At 33.5% G+C, this 11,776-nt stretch overlaps 2 protein-coding genes across 2 annotated transcripts in view; both read left to right on the forward strand.

Moving 5' to 3' along the window:
• The window catches only part of LOC130992114 (nucleolar complex-associated protein 2), an 884,658-nt gene that overhangs the window by 588,682 nt on the left and 284,200 nt on the right, over positions 1–11,776 (forward strand). The window lies entirely within an intron of this gene.
• LOC130992152 (CASP-like protein 4A3) lies at positions 7,265–10,645 on the forward strand. Its single transcript, XM_057916681.1, has 3 exons — positions 7,265–8,233; positions 9,555–9,690; positions 10,160–10,645. The coding sequence occupies exons 1-3, from the start codon at positions 7,500–7,502 to the stop codon at positions 10,352–10,354; spliced, it is 1,065 nt and encodes a 354-aa protein (XP_057772664.1). The 5' UTR covers positions 7,265–7,499; the 3' UTR covers positions 10,355–10,645.

Here is an 11,776-nt window from a genome sequence, read left to right on the forward strand (position 1 = left end):
AGAGAGAGAGAGGAATTTTATCCCTCTATTTTTATAATAAATTTACAACAATAAAAGTGAATTAACCGTAAGAACTAGCAAACAATAAAAAACTTTATTCAATAGGCCACCTAACTAAATTCTGTCTGGATGCAAGTCAAGTCGTCTTGCTAAAATAATTTGTTTCTTCTATTCCACTTTACAAAAGTCATATCACAATTCACAACGGGTGCGTCTATGGTAGGTCAGGCGCAATCAAAGAAGCTTCTTATTGTTACAACTTACAAGTGTCTGCCCCTAGTTTTACTAAATCGGTCAAATTTGAGATCGGTTTAATTTCTGTTCGAGTGGGCACACGCGCTTGAAAATCATTTCATTTATTTTCCTTTCACCATTTTTTTAAAAATTTAGGTGGCAACCGCTATCAATCTCTCTCTCTCCCTCTCATCTTTTCATTCTCTGCAACACATCATATGCATTCATTTTCTCTTTCTTGGTTTCTCTTCCTAGAAAATTAATGGAGCTTTCATTTTCCCTTTCTCTCTCCAGACTTCTGTCTCCATAAATCTAAACGATGACAAGATGCGTATTGCTGGTGAAGGTCAAGAACCTTAGAAGCATATCGCCGTGAAAATAGAAAGAATTGAACCAAGAGATGTGTTGGTTATCCTTGACATCATCTAATGATATGCAGCGGAATATACATTCAAGGATTAGATTTAGATTTACAAATGCATCATGTGTAGAGATAGGCACACAACGAAAAGAATAACTTACTCGTAGTGTGGTAAGCGTGCGTCTCGATTCTTGCCGTGAATCCACTACTAAGGTATCCACGTGTATGTCGATTCGATGCAGGAACAATTCCAAGTGCACTATAGTGCTCTCTTAGTGTTTTGCAAGCAAAAGCCTCTTTCTTGTAAGACCAAGACTCCTACTTATAAGCCAAAAGAATTGGCTTACCTTGTAAGCCAAAGAGTTGTCTTACTAAGGAAGCCAATTCTATTCCAATTAATAGGTCCAATAGTCCAACTAATTTCTAATTAATTAAGTGTTATTAGAATATATTAAATATATCCTAATCTAGTCCATAATATCTTTGAAGATGAAGATGAAATAAGACTTTTATCGATGTCATTCCTCCTGTGTCAGGTCTTTGCGTGCGTGACGTTAAGATTGGAGTCCGGTGGTGATATGTTGGAGAAGAAATGAACACATGCGAGTAGGATCTGAAGGGCGTCCACAATGGTGCGATGAAGATGAAGAAATCTGACATTTTTTTGTTACCAACTCTGTTTTAAATCGCGTGCACTCCACTCCAATTAAAGTTAACCCATACTAAACTCAAACCGATATCAAAGTTAAGGGGTACATACGTGCCAAAATAATAACGTACATCTACAGCGTTCTCAGGGCGTAAGGCGCAACATAGAATTAGTGTATCACAATTCACAACCTTCTCGGGTCCAATTAATAAGGCTTGAATTCAGTTCGCAACACGCGTGTTTGATTTGGTAAAAGGTCGGGTCTTTTAACAATTTTTTTAACATCATATAACTCAAGCCAAAAATTAGGCCATAAATTATTATTATTATGTGATTTTGCCAAGTCTGGTCTACATATTTAATCGATGACAACAAAATTATTGAAATATGTGATAATAAAACACTGGTCAGTATCACTTAATATGTAGAGCAGCGTATTATCAATAATGTAAATGATAAATCTGCCCTCGTTTAATTTAGTCCTTTAGTTATATGAATGTTGTCCAATTGCATATGAATAATCTAGAAGCCGTCTGACCATGGAACATGTGCTATCATCGTGAAAGACTACGAAGGTGTATATACTCTCATTAAATTTATTTTAAAGAGCTTATAAATTTTTTAAAGTATTTAAATAATTGAACTTATAAATTAGAAAAAAAATATATTATAAAGAAAAAAAATCAAAAAATGATAAATTTTAAAGGGTATATAGTGAAAATAATAAATTATAATTGAATAATATTTATAAAATAATTATTGCACATTAAATTATGAAAATATAAATTGGGATAGAGGGTTAATTTTTGAAGAGCTTATAAGTTATTTAAGCTTATTTTTATAATTTATAAATTTTTAATAATTTTTTTTGTCAAATATATTTTCAAAAAATTATAAACTATTTTAAAGAGCATATGAGCTCAACCAAACAATCTCTAAGAGAAAAATAAGAACTACATAACTACCAAAATGAGCGAGTGTACATGTTTGATTGAGGCGCTTAATTATAGAAATAACTAAATAATTACCAAAATGAGTGAGTGTACATGTTTGACAGAGGCGATAATGGGATGTGTTTGTTCATGCTCGCCATCATGTCGTTTTGAATTTTATTCATATGCGTCATGAGGCTAACTGTGCGGCTTATGAGCTTGCTCGATATTCATTTGCTTTTTTTGATGTTATTATCTGAAAGGTCGATTTTTCGGATTGGCTTCTTGATATTGTAATATTCGATTTTCCGTAATATATTTCCTCCTTCCTGTTTCAAAAAAAAAATTATAAAAATACACGTAACTGCATAAAAGAAAAAACCGAATATGATTTCTTAATTATTAATCTAACGTTGTTGGAATCAAGGAATGGGACCACTATTCAATATTCCAAGTCAAGACTCAGGAGTAAAAGTCGGTTGCATTGAATGGATTTTCGGCATACGTCGAACAAATTTCATGAAATATATACAAAAGTTTTCTTCGAAAGTTTATTCTATATTCATATGTGTGCATATTATTTTGAGAATTATAAGAGGCATGTCTAATATATAATCAAATAAGCAACTCGTATGCAGGTGGGACCTCTACATCACAAAAAGGTGATAAAACAACCGCATGCAGGCAAAACACTATTCACACAAAAATAAAAACACTACTCACACAAAAGACCCAAGATCTCTCACAGCTTTGGATGCATCAGCTTTATCACTTGCATATGTGTGTGCATATTATTACGTCTACAATGCTAATCCAATAAAACAATCATTTTAATGTATAAGTTCTCAACTTGTCCATATGTATGGATAAATGGAGCAATTATACAAATGATCACAATTAATATAAAGAAAATATTAATCTGTGTATGCAATTATACAGATTAATTACCACAATTAATATAAAGAAAACATTAATATGTGTTTGAGCCCATCATCACACTTTTTTGAAATTATTTGTTCCTCGTACCAAAAAAAAATATTCAATATCTGTTTTTTTTTTTTTTTTTTTTTTTTTTTTAGTGTTTGTCACCTGAAGTAAAAAAAAAGAAGAAAAGAAGAAAAAATTGGTGGTAAGTTGGTAACTCTCGGATAATTAACAGAATGAACCAGCATAAATCTCTAGAAACTAAAGATCAAACTGGCCCAATTCGGAATTATAAGTATTACTGTCGAACAGGTGATTCTGGCCCATAAATTCATTAAATGGGCCTTCTTTAATACCCAAATATTTATTGGACTGTATAGTTTTGCAAATTAAAGTAATTAGTTGAAATTTTTGTTTTCTTCTGATGCGGATGTTCTAATAGCTGAATGAGGGGTATTGGGTTAACCCACTCTTTCACAAATAGCTGAATGAGGAGATATTTTTTAAATGGGTAATACTAGTCATAGACTCATAGCCCCATTTTTAGTCTTTATAGTCTTTTAAAACATATTAAAATATGAAAAAAAAGAAATATACTATTTTTATCCTTAATCTACCATTAAATTCCTAAAAAATCCTTAAACCCCATAGCCACCAATATTCCCAGAACGAACCTCAAATCTGGAAAAAGAAGAAGAAGAAGTGGAAAATCGTCGAAATAAGAAGCGCTAAGAAGATAATCGAACCCTTTGAAATTGTGTTGATACGAGTTGATTTCATGTTGAATAATTGCAATTGTGAATTAACATAATTTGTCAGAGTTGCTTCTTCATCCATCAATGGTGGGAAGTCAGGCGACATCTCTCTCTCTGTGAATTTTAACAAGATTCAATTTTTATTTGATTGGTAAACATTTTATTTTTCTGAAAGCAATATTTATCTATATATGTATTTGCCTTGGATGAGTTTCTCCATTTTTCCTTCATCGCGTCGTAGAGACTTGACAGATTAGGAAAGAGTTTCGTCCGCTGCCTAATTTATGTTGTAAAAAAGCATCGATTGGAAATGGAATCGGCGGTTAAGAAGAGGGGCGGCGGCGTGTGGGAGGGTATGCGTCGCACTCTCGGTGAACGCGCTGTGGATAGTGGAATTCGTGCTCTATGGGACCACATCAACGTTGGGAAAAGATATGAGGATATTTCAGTTCTGGGTCAGAGACAGTCTGAAGAGTGAAGCGACAACGATGAAATTACATCTCATAGATGATAGATTCGAAGATGTCGTTTGATGTTCAATAATTGTTACTCTCTTTCTCGTTGCTGCTATGAGTCTGCAGTTTTCTTTAAAATGAAATTAGAGGTAAATTTGGAATTGTAGTTTCTTTTTTTCCTTTGCAGTCTGATAAGTTTGATCTTATGCCTTCATGTTGGAGAAGTGCTCGGTAAAATCAGAATCAGTTGCTCAAACTCATCAATGTGTCTTCATCTCTTTCTCTGTGCACAATGGGTTTTATAATGTTTTTTATATTTATCAATTTTGCAGACTTCATGTATTATGGAATTTGGGGGGTACGAATTCCGTAAGATGTAGAATTGAATATGAGAGTTATGAGGGTAAATTAATATATAAATTATTATTTTTAATATATTTTAGTTAAGAGGCTATAAAGAGTACAAATGAAGCTATGAATAGAATGACCCTTTTTCAATTTAGGAATATTCATAAATCACATTGTTATCAAGACTCTAAGGACTAATATAAAATAATAGTTATACATTACATTGTCTAAAAAATTATGAAACATAATTAATAATTTAAATTATTTGCTTTTATTTCTTGCATCACACATTTAACCCTCTCTTAAATTTGAGTAAAATATTATATTTCATTTTATCTAATGATTAATTAATCTTCAATTTCTAGCATTATTATTATTATTATTATTATTATTATTATTATTATTATTATTATTATTATTATTATTATTATTATTATTATTATTATTATTATTATTATTATTAATGTGATATATACATTGAAAATGAAGCTTTTATTGATAAATTAAATTAACATTAAATATTATTATCACTAAAATAATTAGCATTTTTTTTAATTATAAAGTCTTCATTTTGGACCCAAATATAGCCCAAGGAACAAGAGAAGGTCGATTATTGGATGACAGATCCAAGAAAAGAACATCAAGGAATAAAGAGGGAAAAAGCAAAGGAATTTGCATATAACATTACCTAAAAAAAAGGGAATGCAGACAAAGGTGATTCTCACTCACTTTCACTATTTTAAATTCCCACAATTTTTTTCTCGCTTTTGAATGGCCAAAAGGGCTGCTACATTTGTCCATAATCAGCAAATTAATTTGGGACGAAGGTAGCTTACTCTGAAATCTGGAAAAAAATATACTTTGAGTTGGGTGAAATTGACTTAAAGCAGGAATTGGATATGGACATAGCCTTTTTATGTTATCTCTAAAGATACGATCGAATTAAATACCCCTAGAGCTTCTTTTGGAATTTTATTCCGACTTATTTAAGTAGAATAGTACTATTTGACAGAATTTATTCGGAAAATATGGTAAAATAAATTCGGACCTTTTGAAAAAAAATCTAATTTCAACATGAAAAAGCGTCAAGGTTATAAAATATTAGGATGGTGATAATATTTTGCGATCAAAATCAAATTAAGAAAAATCAGTCTTTAGCCTTAAAGATTTTTGGGTTGTAATTGTTTTATTGGTCGAACAACAAAGTAGTCTCTTTTCTCTCTTATTGTGGGCGGTCCAATAATTTGTTTTTTCAGAATTACATACTTATATTAAGTTACTCAAATAGTACTTGAGCAGGATAGAAACTCTTCTTCAAAACAAAGTACTATTATTGCATATTTGCATTAATTAATATATGCCAGATGCACACATACTTTGTATACTTTTTTATATATAAAAATTTTACACGACATAACGTGCCAAATCATGCTTTTGACTGGTATAATTTTATACTTGCTATCTTAATCACATACCTCATTGATTTAAGGGAGAGTGAGACGTTTCAACTATTAATTAATTAGTTCATATAATACCTGAAAATGTTACATTAGACATGCTAATTCAGTAAAGCGAAATTATGTTTTAATGGGCAAACGTCTGAGGATAAAAAATAAATAAAAAGGAACCTATAATTTTATTTTATTTTATTTTGGGGGAGAGGGAGCGGTGAGATTTGATCCCTAGACCTCACTGTTCGTAAACAAGAGTTCACACCGGTTTGTGTCCCTTTAGGGACTAATAAAAAAAAAGAACCTAGAATTAATAATTATAATTGACGATATTCTACTAGACGACTCCTTAAGTCAATTCAAAATTTCAATAATGCGTCCATTCATCTAGATATGAAATAATAAGATCTGTGACATTATATGTCGTACTCGTACGTACTCTAGTCTAGTAGTGGAAAATATCACATTTAAATTAAATTACAAATTGAGGCCTTGTTGGACTGTTTTTAGAAAATATTTAAGGTTCAGTAAACGCAATTACGACGTAAAGAATTTTAACTGTCCCCCCGGAGAATCCTACAGGAGTTGCTACTCTACACATCACTCCATCAAACAACCCAACCACCACTTGCCACGTGGATACCACCCCAAAAAACACTTGAAGAAACTGTGTGTATATAAACCACATCAAATCAAAAGTTATACTAGTACTACTAATATTAAAATAAAAAAACTACAGGCTGTAGTATCTGCTTTTAGGAGAGCCAAAAATTTCAAATCTTCTTTGAACGAAAGGTCAATACTAGTCATATACTAATATCTAACACATTTACTATAATAGTAATCAATTAATCATGTATCCAAAAAAATCAATTAAGCATACATTATAAGTTATTTATAGAATAACCAACTCGAAGTAATATTTAATATCAATATTATATTCTATTCGCCCCCCTCAAATAATTTCTTAACGTTTATTTTTGGATCGTCTCAATTTTTTTTTCGAATTATATCATACTATTAATAATATTTTATTTATTTTTATTTTTTACCTATCATTATTTCTAATTTTTTATTTATATTTTTTAATCTTGTCACATTTTCATCATAAAATTTGCGCTTCTCTATCATAGAAAGTTATTTGAGAAAGGAGAGGAGCAGCAAACAAAATGATAAAAGTATAAATCACGAATATGAATTGTTAAACTGAAACTAAAAAACAAATGAGTCCACAAGGTGTTAGCATGGTCCATTGGGCACAGAATCAGAATCCTTTCCGACATTTGAGAGCATAAACCCACATCCCATTCGCTCCTTCCACTTCCTCTTTTTTCTTCACTTATTCCTTTTTCTTCAATTTCAGCTCCGTTTGCTCACAATTTCTTGAAAAATGGAAGGCGCGGACGCCAGCAATCATAGTAAACGGAGTTTCCGAAGAAACAGTAACAGCCACATATCCATGTCGGACACCGAGTCGATGACGAGTCAGGTCGACTCGTGGCACTCGCCTCTCCGTTCCGAGTCGCCGCTCCGCTCCGACGATCCCACTTTCCGGCCGGAAAATGATGATCCTGGCGACAAGAACGACAAGGCCATAGTTCTGGTGGACAAGTACTACTCCCCCGTGCCGTCTCCGGGGAAATCCGGCATTCCGGAGAGTTCTCCGGCCGCCGTGGGCAAGGGCTGGCGGCGCTGGCCCCACTCGGAAAAGCCCGCATCAGAGAATCTTGATATTCCGGTGAGCGCTCCGCCGCGAGGCGGAAAGGAGGGGGAGAAAGTAAACCGTCCGGCGGAGAATCTTGAGATTCCGGCGACGGCGGTTGTGGGGCTTAATAAGTTTGTGAGGGAGGAGCCGCCTGCGGCCGTGAAGAAGGTGGGGCCGGTTGGTGGTGGTGCGACGTTGGAGGAGGGGTACGGGGGGGATGTGGTGGGTGGGGAGCGGCGGTCGAGGGCGGCGGTGGAGTCGATCTTGAAGAGGTCGGGGAGGAATACGGCGGTGAGGAGGGTGGCGCTGGCGTTTCGAGTGTTTGAGGTGATTGCTTGTTTGATTTCATTTTCGGTTATGGCTGCTGATAAGACTGAAGGATGGAGCGGCGATTCCTTTGATCGGTATATCGAATACCGGTATGATTCTTTCACCGTTTCCATCAAATTCTTACTTGTTTTTCACCTATATATCTTGATTGCTTCCAATGTTTTTGTGGATTATGTATTAATATTGTTATGTTGGATTATTACTATGTGCAGCTAGTGTGTGTTGCTCAAGCTGACATTTTTATTCTTGAGATTGAATCAAATTGTTGATTGTAAGTTAAGATAAATGAATCTGTATATTAGATTTAGAGGCACATTCGGCCCTAATTAAATCCTAATTGTGATTAATAAACCATAACTAGAAAGCAGTACACCTCAATTGGAGATTAATAAACCCTAATTAATTGAGGATTGGTGAGCCCTAATTGGGATGTACACAAGTTTTTGCCAACTTTATAACCTGCTGTTACCCTTAGCGTTTGCATGAGATTTGTTAATTGGTATAATAGTTGACAGTCCTTCGAATCACGGGCTTATTTGACAGAATGAAAAGTACAATAGTCGTGCAAACAAGAGACGTTGTAGCCTCTTGCTCCAGCATGAAGTTTCGACTTATGTAACCTCGTATGTTATGTTCTTGGTAATTCTGGTGCTCCATTGAAGTTTATGCTTCTGAATGTCAGAAGAAAGCACCAAAGTACATTTTGATACTAACAGATGGGAAAATATGTGTGGTATTGTGGCAACATGTTGACTACAAGCATTCGGGATTTCTGATGTTTCCAAAAGCTTAGGTCTAGCTTATTATTTGTTAAAACTTCCAGAAGTTGCTTTATCAGCTAAATATTAACTTGCTCTGGCTATGTCATTATAAACTCTGTAGCAGTGAGCTTGCTCGGAGCAGGATGAGTCATAATAATACAAGAATATTCCCTTAGTTTTGCTCTCATAAATTGGATATCTATCACTTTCGACCTACGAAACGCTTTAATAGTCTTGGTTGAACCAGATTGGTTGGCCAAATTACCCAACAGTAATTCTACAATATGAATCCTTTTTTCTTTACAGTCGTATTCGTATCTACTGTGATAAGAAAGCGTTCCTAGTTCAGTGCAGTAGAACGTGAGTCTCCAAAACCCGATGTCGTAGGTTCAAATCCTACAGAGCGTGATTCTTTCTTCGTAGATCAAGAAGCCTATTCTTCACAGTTCTTTTCCTATAATTTTCGTAATTGGACATTAAGGATGATTTTGTGATGAACGCAAAGATATTTACCTGGTAATCGGGGTTGTAAGAAGGAAGTGATGCAGCTGGATTTTATAGCATAGCGTTAAACTAATTGTTGCACCCTTCTTTAACTAATGTGTTAATAAACCTAATAGATATTGTATGTCTATGTTGTTTCAAACAGATACTGTCTAGCTGTAAATGTTATCGGATTTGTGTATTCTGGTTTCCAAGCTTTTGATCTGGCTTTCTATTTGGGGAAGGGGAAGCATGTCTTCGTCCACCATCTTCGTCACCATTTCGACTTTGCAATGGATCAGGCAAGTGACATATCATGTCTGATTTACATGCTATTTATACTGATACATATGATTTGGCTTGTGTCTCTGTTGTAAAGATTGAGTATAAGCAACTCAATCATTATTAAGAACAAAAAAAGAAGAAAGAAAAAAAAAATGAAAAGAGGATTTTCACCGAATCTTCAGATATATAATCAGTATCTATCTTTAATTTACTTGTAATTTAACCTGGTTTAATGGTGCTTGCCATAAACATGATAGCACTCTGATTAATGTTTCCTAAACTTTTGTCGACTCAAATTCTTATAGGACGCATTTGGATTTAGAGGATTTATTTAGAAAGTAACAACAAACCTAGAACATTGTTTTATTGAGTGAAGTCTATATAAACCAGAGGATGCTTGTATAATAAGAATGTATCCATTTATTATGTTTATTTTTAATCACGAGTTTCCTAAGCTCAAGGGAAAGTTGTTTGTGTGTGTGTCAGATTCTCGCGTACCTTCTGATGTCAGCATCATCTTCGGCTGCCACCAGGGTGGACGACTGGATATCAAACTGGGGGGCAGATGAGTTCACATTGATGGCTAGCGCGTCAATTGCCATGTCGTTCCTAGCTTTCCTCGCCTTCGCCCTCAGCTCCCTCATATCTGGTTACAACCTCTGCGACCAGGATGCTACTTGATATCTCACCCCTCTGCATTTTATATACTTGCACACCCTCCAGAAGCTGTACATACACTATGAGGTATATATAGTAATCTTTTTTTTTTTTGGGGGAATTACTGAATGTAGGATTAGAATATATGATAAATAAAACGATTCTGATGCATGAAGCATTGTGTCGTCAAGCCAATTTAGTTGATCTATTGTAGAAATAGAATACCAGATATGTGGCAGGGAAAAGAGATGACACTCTTCAATTTCATTAAATTTTCTACCAAGGAGAAATAACAGCTGGAAATGTCTTGTTTTATTATGTAGTTATTCATTTAATTTGATGGTTGTGTCATGTGTGGCTATTCTTGTCGAAAAACCTAGGGTTCTCAAGATATGAATAATATTGATTGATTAATTAAAATAACACCCGATGAGACAAGTTAATATGAACTAGTTGATTCATAATTCTACCAGGCGTAGACTATGGGCTTTAAAAATCAGCCCAACATAAAACAATGAAGGCCCAAGTATTAATACTGAACTTATTAAAATAGTTTAATAATAGATAAACATAATTAGATATTTTAATGGATTGGACGATCCTCTGTGTCTCTCATTTTCTGGTTTGAGTTGTTTCTTGTACTCATTTGAACAAAACTACAAGTTTGAACTTTCTCATCTAAATTTGACGGTGAAAGAAACTTGATTGCGTGGTAGTGCGATGTGAGGGTAGTTCGGTAAAGTTGGAATTCGGGGAAGTGGTCGGTAGAGCTGTTAAGTCAATTATTTCAGTTCTCAAGTAAATAAAAGCTAGCTGGTTGGAGCTCATTTTTTGTTAGTAAACAAATTAAGTTTCAACTTGGACAGGATTCGGCTTGTTAATTCGTAGCATGTTAGTTAAGAACTAGTTTTAAAATATTAAGTTGTTCAATATATACAATTGATATTTAATTATAATTATGTATTTTACAATAATTTTGGTAAAAGATTAATAATTGATAGTTCGAGTTTAATTATGTATAGTTTGACACATTTTTGTAAAAAGATACTATTAAATTGTGTTTCTTGATAAAGAAAAATATCTCTTGATAATATATATAATTTAAATTTAATTAAATACTAATCATATAATCCATATTAAAATATTATTCAAATAAGCATTAGGTAAATCCCCATAAAAAAATATTAATAGGAACAGTGTCGCAAATTAATGATCATATTCAAGAATATTAGTTTTCGATCTCGTTTTTAAATTACAGAAATAAGTGACTTGATCAACTGCAGGATTAAAAAAAAAATTAAATATAATTTTATATTAATATGGGATATTCGCGAGAAAATACACACAAAAAAATCGCTTTCTAAAATTTAACCTGATTTTTATTTTCTCCTCACGAATAATGAACTTATCGCATTTTCTGATTTTGATTTTTGATACCAACAGGAA

The sequence above is a fragment of the Salvia miltiorrhiza genome, chromosome 7 (assembly GCF_028751815.1).
Source record: "Salvia miltiorrhiza cultivar Shanhuang (shh) chromosome 7, IMPLAD_Smil_shh, whole genome shotgun sequence".
NCBI classification, from domain to species: domain Eukaryota; kingdom Viridiplantae; phylum Streptophyta; class Magnoliopsida; order Lamiales; family Lamiaceae; genus Salvia; species Salvia miltiorrhiza.

Coding starts and splice junctions, on each gene's coding strand:
- LOC130992152 (XM_057916681.1), top strand. CDS start 7,500: ATGGAAGGCGCGGACGCCAGCAATCATAGTAAACGGAGTTTCCGAAGA. Junction 8,234..9,554: donor GATCGGTATATCGAATACCG/GTATGATTCTTT, acceptor TGTTTCAAACAG/ATACTGTCTAGCTGTAAATG. Junction 9,691..10,159: donor TCGACTTTGCAATGGATCAG/GCAAGTGACATA, acceptor TGTGTGTGTCAG/ATTCTCGCGTACCTTCTGAT.